This window comes from Nicotiana sylvestris, chromosome 10 (genome assembly GCF_000393655.2).
Source record: "Nicotiana sylvestris chromosome 10, ASM39365v2, whole genome shotgun sequence".
NCBI lineage: Eukaryota > Viridiplantae > Streptophyta > Magnoliopsida > Solanales > Solanaceae > Nicotiana > Nicotiana sylvestris.
Window position 1 is genome coordinate 53975188 of NC_091066.1, and position 15726 is coordinate 53990913.

General features: G+C 37.5%; 1 protein-coding gene across 1 annotated transcript; it reads left to right on the forward strand.

Annotated features, from left to right (window-relative positions):
- The first annotated feature begins 1015 nt into the window (after positions 1-1015).
- LOC138879340 (uncharacterized) lies at positions 1016-1562 on the forward strand. The gene is made up of 2 exons (XM_070158950.1): positions 1016-1072; positions 1170-1562. Exons 1-2 carry the CDS (start codon positions 1016-1018, stop codon positions 1560-1562), a joined length of 450 nt encoding a protein of 149 aa, XP_070015051.1.
- Positions 1563-15726: the final 14164 nt, after the last annotated feature.

Below are 15726 nucleotides of genomic sequence, written 5' to 3' on the forward strand. Positions count from 1 at the left end.
ATGATGACATTTGGTCTAAAGAATGCTGAGGATACCTACATGAGAGCCATGACAACCATCTTCCACGGTATGATACACAAAGAAATAGAGGTGTATGTGGATGGCGTCATTCTCAAATCCAAGAGGGTCGTGGACCACATAGCGGACATGAGAAAGTTCTTCGATAGGCTTAAGAGGTACAACTTGATACTGAACCTCGTAAAGTGTGCATTTAGGGTTCCCCCAGGAAAGTTACTGGGATTCATTGTCAGTCATCGAGGGATCGAGCTAGATCCGTCTAAAGTTAGAGCTATTCAGGAATTTCCACTACCTAAGAGCAAAAAAGACGTGATCAGATTCCTAGTACATCTCAATTATATCAGTCGCTTCATAGAACAGTCCATAGTTATATGTGAACCTATCTTCAAGATGCTGAGGAAAGATGCCGAGATGAGCTGGACTGAGGATTGTCAGAAAGCTTTTAACAAAATCAAGGAGTACATGTCCACGCCACCAGTTTTGGTCCCGCCAAAGCCGGGGTGGCCTTTTATACTCTATCTATATGTGTTGGATGGAGCCTTCGGATGTGTTCTGGGACAACATGATGAGACAAGAAGAAAGGAGTAAGCCATATACTAATTGAGTAAGGAGTTTACACCTTATGAAGCACGGTACTCTTTGCTAGAGTGCACTTGATTTGCTTTGACTTGGATGGCCCAGAAGTTGAGGCATTACTTCTGTGCCTATACTAAATACCTCATATCCTGGATGGAAGCTAGCCACGTGGCAGATACTATTGAGTGAGTTTGATATTGTCTACATAACTCAAAAGGCGGTCAAAGGGCAAGTATTGGCAGATCATCTTACTGAAAATCTTTTGGGAGGAGAATACGAACCCTCGAAAACGTATTTTCATGATGAAAAGGTATCATTCGTAGGGGAGGACATTACCGAAGCATACGACGGTTGGAGGACGTTCTTCGATGGAGGTGAAAATTTCAAAGGAGTGGACATTGGAGTAGTTTTGGTATCATAAATGGGTCAACATTATCCGATATCTGCTAAACTCAGATTTTCCTGCACCAACAACATGGTATAATATGAAGCCTACATACTAGGACTCATCATGGCAATCGACATGAACATACAGGAGTTGTTGATAATCAGTGATTCGGTTGCTTGTACACCAGGTACAAGGAGAGTGGGCCACCACGAATTTTAAGATATTTCCATATCTACAAAATGTACAGGAATTGAGAAAGAGGTTCACGAAGATAGAAATTCGGCATGAGCCTAGAATACAGAATGAGTTTGCCGATGCATTGGCCACTTTGTCATCCATGATACAACATCTAGATAAGAAATTCATTGATCCTATCCCAGTGAGAATTCATAATCAGCCAGCATATTGTGCCCATGTTGAGGAAGACACAGATAGAAAGCCTTGGTTCAATGACATCAAGGAGTATTTGGCAAAAGGAGAATATCCGGAGCATGCAAACCACACTAAAAAATGCACCCTCCAGAGATTGTCCAATCACTTCTTCCACAGCGCGAGGAAGCTTGTACAGAAGAACTCTTGATCTAGGATTGCTAAGATGTGTCAACGCAAAGGAGTCTTCTAAACTACTTGAGGATATACATGATGGGACTTGTGACCCGCACATGAATGGTTTTGTCTTAGCCAAGAAGATACTTAGTGCCGGTTTTATTTGGATGACCATGGAGACAGATTATATCTAGTATGTCCGCAAATTCTACCAATGTCAAGTGCACACCGATATAATAAAAAAGCTGCCAAATGAGCTCAATGCAACAAGCTCACCTTGGCCATTCGACGCCTAGGGAATGGATGTCATTGGTACGATTGAGCCTACTGCTTCAAACGGACACAAGTTTATTCTGGTAGCCATTGATTACTTCACAAAATGGGTAAAGGCTATCACTAAGAAAGTCATCGCAGGCTTTGTCGAACATCGTATCGTTTGCCGATTTGGAGTTCCCGAGTCTATTGTTACTGATTATGCTGCCAATCTCACTAGTGATCTGATGAAGCCCATGTGTGAAACTTTCAAAATCAAACAAAAGAATTCCACAGCCTATAAACCTCGGATGAATGGAGCCATAGAGGCCGCCAACAAAAACATAAAGAAAATACTAAGGAAAATGGTAGAAAACCACAAACAATGGCATGAGAAGCTTCCTTTTGCTCTGTTGGGGTACCACACCACAGTTTGCACATTAATCAGAGCAACTCCCTACATGCTTGTTTATGTTACCAAAGCTGTCATCGCAGCCGAGATAGAAATTCCTTCTTTAAGAATCATACAGGAAACTGAACTCAGTGACGCAAAATGGATAAGCAGTTGTTATGAATAATTGGCCCTTATCGATGGAAAAAGGATGAATGCAGTATGTCACGGTCAACTTTATCAAAATAGAATGTCCAGAGCTGTCAACAAAAGGGTCAAACCAAGACAATTTGCACCAGAACAGCTGGTACTGAAGAAGATCTTCCCATATCAAGATGAAGCCAAAGGGAAATTCTCTCCTAACTGGCAAGGTCCTTACATGGTTCACAGGGTGCTTATAGGAAGAGCGCTGATACTTAACAGAAATAGACGGAGAAGTCTGACCAAAACTAATCAATTTAGACGCAATCAAAAGATACTATGCTTAGACTATTTATATTTCCTCATCTGATGTAATTGAACTACGCTTGACCTGATTTCCATTTAAGAGGGGATACGTAGGAAGCTCTATGGGTTCGGTCATATCATAATAAAATTTCAATTTTCCCTAAGATCAAAAATTGGGGCAGAATTTTGAGGAGGAGCAAGTCCAGAAAGTCAGAAATTGGTTAAGAAATTGGGGATAAATTTTGAGAAGGATTCTCAAAATTCTGAAGAAGGTTCAACAAAACTCGCAAACGGCCGAAGGATCATCTACCAAACTGGGGTAGAATTTTGAGGAGGACCCTCAAAATTCTAACATGAGGAAGCTTCAATGTCCCTGAAATGTGTTACAGTCACTAGTTTATCTAAAACTACTTAATACTCCAATATGTTTCTAAAACAACTCTATTTTTATCAATAATTGCATATTTTCGAAAACTCTATTTTTCGTAACAGTCAGGTTTTACCCAATGAAACTGAAATAAGGCCTCTATAACGGAACAAAGCAAGGCCAGTGGACAAAGGCATGAACAAACCTCCCTTCACAAAACATATAATTTTTTTTGAACGCAGGCACATCTGACGTAGCGATAGCTTCCGCAAATATATTCACGTAACGAGATCACTATCAATCGGGCCATCAGACACCGAATATATCTCTAGCTGCATGAGGCTAATCATTGCCTCCATATTTGGATAAGGCTAGTCCCTGCCTCCACATTTGCATGAGGCTAATCCTTGCCTCCATATTTGCATGAAGCTAACCCTTTCTTCCATACCCGCATATTTGCATGAGGCTAATCCCTGCCTCCACATTTGCATGGGACTAAGCATTGTCCCCCCCCCCCTGCATAAATATCGCTCTATTCTAGTACTATCTATTTGCTTTTTAATAGGGCTAAGCTCTGCCCTTCATTGCACAATACTAAGCCTTGTCTTGTTAACATTATATTATTGCATCTCATGGGCTGAAATATCACTGACCTATCCAAAGGCATCATAGTCTAAAAGGCATCATCCTCATAACCGGAAGACGCCGTGCCATGGCCTGAGGATCTCTCAATTTGCATATCATTATTCAAAGGCGCCATGGTTCGGAGGCACCATCTTCATGGACCGAGAACATCATTTCATGGCCTATGAATCTCTCACTAAACAATTCATGGTACAGGACATCATGGTCTGAGGACGTCATCCTTAAACCATCTGAAGACAACTTTCATGGTCCAAAGGGAATCTACATCATGTTTAAATTTTCGTACAAATACATGTTCGTAGCATCTCTTTATCTACAGGTGTCCAGCAAGCAACCGCTATCCTAGTAGGAGCGACCTCACTCCAGTTCCATCAACTATCTCAAACTTTGACCATTCGCCATATCCACTTTTGCATCCATTCCGAAATCTCGTGTCCATTCTTATAATGACTTCATCGGTATATTCCGCTAATGATTCAAGAACTATACGTGGCCTAATTCCTATAAAACCAAGGATATGTAGGTAGCTGAAATACCTGAGTCTGGCCTCTATCTTTCAAAACATACCATCCGGTCAAAATTGGCCATCATTTCTTTACCCGAAAACTCTTTCATCCTTCCCAGGTAAAGAGGGGCAGTTGTTTATACCTAATTTTTCCCTATAATATTTTTGAAATATATATATATATATATATATATACCTTTAAAACTATGCATTAGCATCAATGGGTATTTTTTCATAATTTTTACACCCTTAAAACAATTTATTTTAATATTTTCTTCACTTAAATAATTTCAAAATTGCATCAAAAATGAATTTAGAAAATGTCTTGATTTAATATTACTAATATAGGTCCTATTGAGTCCAAATTATTTCATAAATAGTCAAATTGGCACATTTTGGCTATAATTGCCTTAACTTTGCAATTATAGCCCATGCATACATTTTTCGTATTATTTTATCAGAAATTAGTCATTTGCATTTTTAAATACTAAATAACTATTTTTAAAACATTTCTATGCATGAAATTAATTTTTTACAATTAGTAATTTTTTTACAAATTATTTTTAATCAATTGTTTGGGGTATTTAGTAAATAGCCTCTTTTATTTCAATTTTGTCTTGAAATTAACTAGCTCAATACCCCTTTAATACCATCCCAATTCACCCAAGCCCAATCTACACCTACCCGACCCAAGATTCCCATCAAATCGTGGTCATTAATCCTTTAGATCAACGGTCCACATCAAAACTTACCTTTTTCAATCAAACGACACCCCTAAACCCTAACCATTTCCTCCTTACAGCCGCCCTCGAATCCCCTCCTCTCTAGTTCTCTGTGAGACCAACCCCTAACCCTAATCGTCGTCACCTAAAATCAGCCCTAATCCCTTGAATCCCTGTCCGATCTATGGCGTCTTATGGTTGTACGAGGCCTCTACTTGTCTCATATCTCCCTGGGTTGCTTGATTGTGTGGTTTCGTGGATGGATTTCGAAGAGATCAAGTCCAGATCTAATTTTAAACTCTTCAAAAGTTCGTCTATGGTAAGTGAATAATTTATATCAAAGTCTCATGGATAAAATCGTTGATTCAAAGGCCAGATTCTCTTACACATTCTCTTTTCTTCATGAAATCTAATGTTTGGACTTGAAATAGTTTAGATCTCCATAGATCTTGAGCGATCCTGAGTTCATCGTTGATTTTCCTAAATGTTTCTTTACTTATTTACAAGTTAATCGATGTCTGAACATTTTTTTTGTTATATTATGGTTTGTTTTCTTGTTGTTTGTTGGTCGAACCTCTAGGTATCTGAAACATTTTTAAACTTCCATGGGTACCCTTCTGGGTTCATTTACTCCTTTACTACTGACCAATTTTTAAACACTACAATACTTCAGGTTTTGACTATTATTACTTCGGGTTGTTTGAATCTCTGTATGTTGAAATGCATTCAAGTTTTCTTCTTTAAGTGTTTTCAAACTACGGTTTCATCCCTTTAAGTTTTTTGCAAAAATTCTAAAGTGTTTGACTGTGGTTCTCTTTACTTGTTCGACTGATTTTTCATATTTATGTTTTAATCCCTAGGGTTTCTGCTTATTTCACTGATTATTTCAATATTTTTCCCGTTATTCGTTAGTTTTGTCAGTTAAAAGGGATTGACTAATTTTATTTGCCTAATTAGGGTTCAAAATATATTTTTTGCCGAGATTGGTATTTCCCTGTGATTTATTTCCTTATTTGTGACTCATGACTGGTACTACTTTCCTTAATTTTTTTATTAGCCTGATTTATAGGATTTAATTGCTTTAACTAACTCCTAGAGGGTCTTTGATTGATTTATTTACATTATTGAACCTATAACTTGGTGTTAATTGATTCTCCCTAATATAAGGGGTGATTTTCGGATTTTGTTGAATTATTTTATTGGGTTTAGCCCCAATTAACTATTTAATTTTGCTTGCACACCTTATTTGGAACTCTTAATTATTCTTTGCCTTATTTGTTTTATTCGGCTAAGTGCTATATAAGCTCCCCATTTTGGATTTTGAAAGAGGAGATTAGTTTATCAATACTCTCACTCTCTCAAAAGCTTTCTATTCTTTTCTATTACTTGCAATTCTCACTAATCCAGTCGGTTGTAAGCCAAGGCTGGCTATTTGCACCATATCTGTTCTATACTCTGAATTCTCTCCTTAGCTGGTATGTCCTGATTTAATTCAAATTCCAAAACTATGTGTTTTCTTTGTTGCTGCAGCTTATTAGTTATGACTTCCAGTTCTATTTACTATTCTACTATCATGTTGCTCAATGTTTAACCAGCATGCCTAGATTATACCACCTAACTACTGTATCACTTAGCATGTTGGAGTTTGTTCTGTTTGTAGCTATGACTAGTATATTTACAAACAAGGATCTGTTTACTGTGTAGCATGCCCAATCCTGCTATTAGATAATTGCATTAATCCTATTTGTTCACTAGTATGTCCAAGCTGCATTGTTTATTTACTGTCACACCCAGCATGTCTAAATTCTGCTTGTTCTATATGTGATTAGTGTTTCTAAAACTTTGAATACTTCATGAAGTGCTTGCCTAGTTTATTCATTTAAGTCTTACCTACTCTATTTACTAATGAGATCCTGCTAAGGCATCTAACCTTTCAAAGTACTCTAGTTGTGTGTATTGGTCATGTCTAAGACCTATGATTTCTCAATATGTCTTTGTTGTAATCTTTGTAACTAACTTGTCAATTCCACAACTTCTTGAGGAATTTGTGTATCTGTTTGCTATCAATAAGGTGTATTCTATGTATCCCCTACCCCTTTCTCCTTATGTGAAGTCTGTTTTTCAAAGTGTTTTCTAAAGCTGTTCTAGGACTTGTATTCTGATTTCAAGATGTTCTTTTTCTTGTTTTCTAACTACTATTTTACCCAAACTAGTACTAGTTTTCAAAAAGTCCTAAGACCCTTCTCTACACTGTTCACCAAAGCCTTTGTTTAAAATTATGCACTCCCACTTACTCTTAGTTCATTAGGTCCTGCCCCTTTAGTATGTGTACTGCTTAGAGATCCTTGAGGTCTCTTTAAACTCTGGCATATCAAGGTTAGCTCTTCCACATTGCACATAATCAGTCTTAATTTGAGGAATGTCTGGGTGTGAGCACTGCCCGGAATCCTTGAGGTCCTTAGGTAACTCTGACACACCTGGACATGAATTGGTCTATGGAATCTTGGGCATTTGAGACTAGTGAAGGCTTGGTACACCAGTATTTGCTTTGGGCCTACTTCAGGTTCCCTATAACTTAACTTATATTCTATTTATGTAAAAAAAAATCAATCATTGGTCTGTAATAATTAATTATAAATAGATTTAAGGTGACTAGTAAAAAGGGAGAGTAGTTGTATACTGTGGGAAAGTTGGGTAGATAACATGCCTATAGGTTTTCTTGGTTCAAATGTGTTTTATTAGATAACATGCATATAGGTTTGCTTGGTTCAAATATGTTTTATTAGATAACATGCCTATAGGGTTCATTTGGTTCAAATGTCTTTTATTAGATGACATGCCTATATGGTTCATTTTGTTCAAATGTGTTTGTTAGACATTATGTCTATAGGATTTGCTTCGGTTCAAATGAATTCTGCTTTCTTTACTTTTACATAATTAGAAGTCATGCCTATAGGATCTAAATCAGCTTTAATTATAGAAATCATGCCTATAAGATCCAAAATCAGTTAGATCTACAATCAATTTAACTCATGCTTGTAGGTTCTGAATCAGTTTAATTGACTAACCTACTCGTTTCTTTAATAATCTTCAACGTCGTGTTAATTAATATCACTAGAAAGCATGCCTATAGGATCCTAATTGTCCGTTTAAAATTGTTTACTATTTTACTGCTTTCCTAATCAATGATTAGATACCATGCTCATAGGACATCACTATTAAACGCCTAGGCAAGCATGTAGGGCGATTAAAAATCTTGCAAACTATAAAGCTATGCTTTGTTATTTGTGACTGCTCATATACAACAGGTCTAAAATCAACAGGCAAACTGAATAGGTCTTTGATAGTTTGGTCCTCACTCAATAATGAATATTCTCTGCTCACCTAGATATCTTGTTCTAGGGCTTCTTTAAATACCTGAGACTGTGTTTAAGACGTGCACTTGCTTGCTCTGTTTGTAAAGGTAAAACTTGAGCCTTTAATCGTTCTATCTTGGGTGCAATCCTAATTGTTTTGGTAGTCGCCTAGATTTTTCTCCTTTAAAGTACCTTAGGATAGTATAGAACTACCCGAATTAGTGGTCCTAAATACCTTAGGGCCACAAGGACGGGACGGGTAGTGCACGCATAGGATATCTTTTAAGATTGCTAGAACGCTTTAGGCTATGACCAAGGGGAGGGAATTGGGTAGTAAGGATGTGATGACTGCGCACCAATGACACGTGTAGCCCCTCATTAAGGAGTGATTACCGGACATTGCATGGGTATGATCCTGTAGGCTAACCAACCTAGGACCCCCTCTTTCCCAATTCCTATGTGTTTAAATGTACTTCCTTTTTTTACACACGCACGCACACACGCACACACACACACACATATAGATATATATGAAAGTTGTTCAAACCTCTCCCTTTCTTCCATTACCTGAATCATACATGTGCTTAGAATGTGAAAACATGCCTTTATTTATGAATATGTGTTGAAATTGTTTACCTATAAAATGACTAATTCACATAGTTTAAGTTCGGCCGTGACTCACCATTGTGGACCGCAAGGGGTGCCTAACACCTTCCACTCAAGGTTATTTCGAGCCCTTACCCCAATCTCTGGTGATGCAAACTAGTACATGAGTTAAACACTCTATGTGCTCTAACGCACCTTAATCCGTTAGGTGGCGACTCTTCAAAATACCCAATTCTCAAAAGGAAACGAGTTGTTCCCCCGTGAATGTCGAAACTAGGACTTCCCCGTCAAAAAGGAAAAAAAGAGGGCACGACAATGCTTAAGGTTAATCATGTGTTCGTTGAGTGAAAATCTGCAAGATAGTAATTGACATGGCATACGAAATCGTTATCTTTTTCTGTGGGCTGTGTTGAGGCTGTATATATGGTTTGTTGTGGCTGGAAATTGTTATAAACAGTTTGATTATGTTTTGGCTCTTGTTATTAAGCTTATCTATGTGCTAATTCAATGGATTGAAGAAGATAACATGAAAAACAAGAGTTTGACAATAAAGGTTAAGGTGCTAGGCATGTGAATTATTTTTGAAGATTATTCTTATGATGTTTTGGGCTGAAAATGATATAGTAAGGATAAGTATGATGTTATATAAGTTGTAGGAAGATTTATAGATAAGGAATAAGACTAAATTATATTTTGTTAATTGCATATACAGCTTGAAGCTCAAATGGTTGTTGAAGTAATCAGAGATCTTATTGTGAATTATTTTGTTGTTGTTTGGGCTGTTTGGTGACTTTTAATCACTTATGGGATGTAATAAATATAGGGGAGTTGCTTTCAATTTTCTTGTAGAATATTGGTTTTGAAATGTGAGTGTTACAATGCTTATATGATGACGACGAAGTCGGGTTACTTATTGTAGACGTAAGAAGATCATATTGAGCTTGGTTGGCGATTGGAGGGAAGATTGCAAAAGTATGATAAGGCTAAACCTTTCCTTCATTTTGGCATGATCCAGTAACTACACGTGTTTGATAACAAGACATAAAAAGAAGTTCATATTCCTGAATTTATGTACATTTTCCTAGTCTCATAAGTTATAGTATTCTCCCTTATCAATACTTCATATTCAGTTAAGTTTTGTCTTATTTCATCCAAGAGATAAGAGAGTCTATATATATATATAGTATTACATTATTATAGTATTTTCGCTACCATCGAGCTATAATCGATTAGCAGGCCCTTATTGGTAAACCTCTTATCAGATGGTGATTTATATACCGAGCCTACTATGGCTGAGTGCCTATGAGCGAGCCCAGAATGGCTACGATACAGAGTCTAGTGTGGTCGAGAGCCTATGAGCGAGCTTAGTACGGCAGAGCAGTTATACATACCGAGCCTTATAAGGACAGGCAACTATTTTCCTTACTATATTGAGAAAGTTGAATGAGTATCAGTAGGTAAGCATATCTTAAGATTATCTTTGACTCATAGTTACTTTCACTTATTATATTATTAGTTCGGTTTTAGCCTTCAGTTATTTTGTTGTCTTACATACTCGGTATATTATTTCGTACTGACATCCGTTTTGCCGGGGAAACTGCATTTCATTCATGCAGGTCTTCATTGATAGTTGGACAGACCCTTCCAGCAGACAGAGTAAAACATCAACTTGGTTGGTAAGTTCCACTTACTCAGAGTTACCAGGTCTAGACCTTGGAGTCCATTTTATATATACAGATTTAATGGGTAGGTCGAGGCCCTGTCCCAACCATGGTACAGTTCAATTATATGTAGAGGCTTGTAGACGAGCCCTATATATTTTGTATATATCAGTAGATGTTCATGGCGGCTTCGTCAGCCTATACAATTATATATATCAGATTTTGGGTATGTTTACCCCACAAATGGGAGAAACGTTATTTTCAGACGATTTAGATTATGGCTTTATAGGCCTAAGTTGAGGTTTACCCCTCTAGAGTTCACGGTTACAGAGTGGTATGCTTGGGCCGAGTAGGGCACCGGGTGCCGGCCACTCCTCTTCAGGTTTGGGCGTGACAAACTATTAGGGATGATGTGTGATGGTTGGAGACATTGTGTAGGTAATTTTGTGTGATGGTGCCTTTGCTTGTGTTTGTCGTACACCTTGTGTGACTTGCCTTGTTATTTCGATGTGCTATTCGATGTGTTTGATATTACTTGTTGGCTTGAGCTGCAGTAGTACACTCGCACAAGCATACACTGTAGCATGCCACTTATACTAGCTCAGGAGTATGAAACTTGACATTTATTCATCATGCCCATGTGTTCTTTTATTTTCTATTTCCATGTTGATATTGAGCCTGTGATCATGTTGGACAGATTATGAATTGGAGCCTGTGATCATACCGGGCGGATTGTGATTGTGAGCCTCTGACTATGACGGGTGGATTGTGAATGTGAGCCTGTGATCATGTCGGGCTAATTAAGATTTTAGCATGTGAGTTGTCTGTGCGGTTGTGATGCCAGGTGTCGGCACAAGGTGCCGTATGTATATGATGTTAAGTTGAGACACGTGACTTGTGACTATGATATGATATACCACAGAGTGTTTTCATTGTGAAACTTGTGTTAGAACGGCTTGATTAATTGATTGTCCTTGTGTTTCCTTATTTGGATTTATTGATACTTCACGGTGTTCTTGTTGCTTTACTGTTTATATCACTTGCTGGTTCTTGTTGCCATTGCTGATTTCTGCTTTCCGTTATTAGTTTTATACTCATATACTGTACATGTTATTTTGTCTAGTGAGTGTGTTGACTTATATCTCGTCACTACTCTACAGAGGTTAGTCTTGATACTTACTGGGTACCGACCGTGGTGTACTCATACTACTCTTCTTCATATGTTTGTGCAGTTTTAAGTACTCCAGAGTCTATTGATTGTTAGATAGCAGATTATATACTGCTGTGGAGACTCAAGGTATACCTGCTGTCACATTCGCAGGACTCCGAGTCACCTTTGGAAGTTATTTTTGTACAGTTTACTTATATTCCTGAACACTTGTACTACTATTTTTCGTATATTATTATTTCATGTTGTAAATGTTGGATTCATTTAGAAATATACGGTTTCTGCTTAATAGTTATGTTGGTTAATTTTTATCAATCTATTCAGTAAGTGTCTGGCTTACTTAGTCGTAGAGACTAGGTGTCATCACGATATCTTATGAAAGGCAACTGAGTTCGTGATATTGGTCTCCACTACTCACTCCCATAATATTTTCAATGGGCGCTTCTAAATTGCCAACATATAAGTATAATTTAACTACTAAAAATAGTCATAGTTTTAATTTAGCTAAGAACAATAAATTTTTACAAATCAAACTAGGAGGAATTAAACAAAATCAGTGTATTTCAAAAAAATAAAATCAAAGGGGGGTGAGGGAAATACCTACCTGGGCAGTGGAGGGTCATCAGCGATGGAGATACCGGAGAGGAAGGTCGCCGGGGGAGCTGCTGCTGGGGGCATCGGTGGACCTGGGCAGCGGGCTGAGTGGGGGGAGGGAGAGGGGAGGTTTGAGTGTGAAAGAAACAAGAGTGAAAGAAGAAAAGAGAGAAAGAAAAAAGAAAGGGGTCGGGGGAGGGGGGGTTGAAAAGGTTTCTGACCGCTTCGATCGCAAACGAGATTAACAAAGTCAAACCATATCAAATCAACTCGGAATGAACTCAAATTTTACACTCAATTTCGAATTGACGTAAGAAACCTATTCCGACGCCCGGAATAATAATCCAAACTTGATATCATCAAAGTCAATTTCCGGTCAAACTTATGAATTTTTCAAACCTTCAAATAGCCAACTTCCGCCAAATAGTACTGAGACCTTCTCGAAATATCCAAATACAAATCTGGGTATACGACGAGGTCCAAAATCACCATACGAACCTAACGAAACCGTCAAAACTCTGATCCGGGGTCAAGTACACAAAAGTAAAATTTGGTCAACTCTTTCAACTTAAAGCTTCCTAGTTAAGAATCATTATTTCAAATCAACCCCGAATCACCTGAAAAACAAAATTGACGATTAACATAAGTCATAATGCATCATACAAAGTAACACAATACTTCAAACACATAATGGAATGCAAATGCTTAAAATGACTAGTTGTGTCGTTATAGTTTTTTTTTTTTTTTTTTTAAAAAAAATTTGGCTATACAATACTAATTTTTTGGGGTTGCCTTTGCCAAATATAATCTATGGCCAAAAGTTTACTAATTCCTATTATATGTTATCACTCGATATCTATTTTCCATTTATTAAGTCATATTAATTAATCTGAACCGATCAATTATAGGCACACAAATTAACTAAACTACAAAGAGTCAATGTGGACATCCCACTTAAGTAATATTCTCCAAAGAAGTTTTCCTTAGTTCCCAAAATGACTAGGCAAATGTAAACTTTTTGATTGTACCATAATCTATACTCCAATTTAGTCTTTAATTAATTGATTTCACGAAGTGCAGATCCCAATTTTCTGGCATTCAACTAAAATTAATGGAGAAATTATTTATTTGGTTGTTTGAGATTCTAGACCGACCACTTATAGTTACACAACCAAACTATAAGCAATTAATGTGGACATTCACTGTTGTCATCCAACTAAAAAAATGACTGAATTATCCAACTAAAGATGATTTCTTAGTCATCCCAATTAATCTGAACCAGCCAATTATAGTAACTTAAATTTACCAAACTACAAAGAATCAATATGGACATTCTTAGTAAGTCTTCTCCAAACAAGTAGTTTTATTTCCGAAATCATGACTAGGCAAGTACGTATCTTAAACTTTTTAAATGTATCGTAGCTTATAATTCAACCTAGTACTCTTATTTAATTCATGATGATGTTAATATTTTCCTAACAGATGGGTATTTAGACAGATTGATCAATTGGATTCCACAAATGGAAAGGCATTCGACTAAGAGAATTTCCAGCTTTGATTTGATTAGAACTACAGAGACCCTCAAGATAAGACATCATCGTCCATTTTAAATAGATGCAGTTGAAAGAGCACGCAAAGGATCTGTCGTCCTCACGAATACATTTTACGCCTTGGATTCCATGTTGCCAGGGTATATATACAAAGCTACGGTTGGGCTAAACTAGCCAAAGATACTCTTAACATGCTATATAATATTATGGATATTAGGTTTAGCCCACATAATTTCCCAAAAACCCTTATTCCATTAAGAGTATATGTTGGTGAAAATACAAGTAATTATATTTGAAATATAAGATAAAATAAAATATGTATAATATTCTTTATGCTGAGGCGTGCATATCTCGCTCACTTTAACGAGATTGAAGCTCACTGCAGTAAATATTCATTGGTCCAGCAGTAACACTCTTGATTAATGTATCTTCTCCAGGATACAACAATCCAACAACGTCTTATGACTCAAACAACTTCGGAATAGTTGTTGAGTCCCAAGATCCACCACAAAGGATATGTTCCTTCAACAAGAATAAAATTCTTGCTTTCAGTCTATTGTCACGACCCCGATTCTCCCTCCATAAACCATCGTGACGGTACTTAGTCCCTACGACTAGGTAAGCCTAAATTGCGGAAAATAAACCAATTTGTGGAAGTAAAATAATTTAAAACAGAGTTAGAGTAATAAGACAGTGTTTAAAATTGCCGTTCGACATTCACAATATTTAACTCTCAGAAATCGATACATATCTCCAAGACCCAAATCACAAGCTACGAAATATAGTAAAATGCTCTAACTCCGGAATGTCTACATCAATAGTAAAGATAGAAGGGCTATCACTACAAAATAGAATGAAGAGAGACTTCTCGGTCTGCGGATGCGGCAGATATACCTCGAAGTCTCCGAAGGACCGCTTCGCTTCATGGATAGTAGGTCTGAGTAGAGGTACCTAGATCTGCACATGGAAAACATGCGCAGAAAGAGCATGAGTACACCACAGCGGTACTCAGTAAGTGCCAAGCCTAACCTCAGTCAGGTAGTGACGAGGAAGGTCAGGGCCCTACTGAGGTTAAATAAGATATAAGATTTAACAGTGTGAAATAAACAGTGTAAATAAGTACGACAGTAAAAATAAAATAGTATATGAAGGACAGAAACAACAATTGCAGAGGCAAAGTAAACACAGAAGAAGAATACAGCTCAGCACAAAGATAACAACCGGGGATCTCCCAAGATACCATCCTATAGTCCCCAAATATAAATATCATATCCAGTGGATCTCCTGGGTGCAGTCCCGTAGTCCAACTCACAATGCGTGGGGATCTACCGAAAGTCCGATCCGTAGTCCCAAATGTAAATATCCAGTACAGCGAAATCTATCGGGTGCAGTCCCCTAGTTCCAAAGTAAATGTGCAGGGGGATCTACCGGAATACAAATCCGAAGTCCCAAAATAAATGTGCAGGAGGGATCTACCGGAATACAAATCTGTAGTCGCAAAGTAAACACACAGCAACAATACGAAGAATACACAATTCAGTTCAAATTTCATATTAAGGCAAAACAGGTACTTCTAGCCTAGCATGTTACACATAATCCAAATAAGGCAGTTTGGGCAAGTAAAGTAATTAATTCAATTAGGCATGCTTTCCTAAGCTAGCTTTAGGGTTAAATTGCAAGTATTATAAAATAGGGAAAAAGAAACACAATTGAAATTACTTAAGGAAAACCGGATTTTCAATAATTAGCTTAAGTACGCACTCGTCACCTCATGTACAAGGCATTTCAACTATCAAATATACCAAATCCTAAGGGGAAGGTCCCCCACACAAGGTTAGGCAAGCCACTTACCTCGAACCGGCTAAAAATCAACTCTAAACCACGTTCTTGCCACGACTACTTGACTCTAAATAGCCCAAATATATTCAATTCAA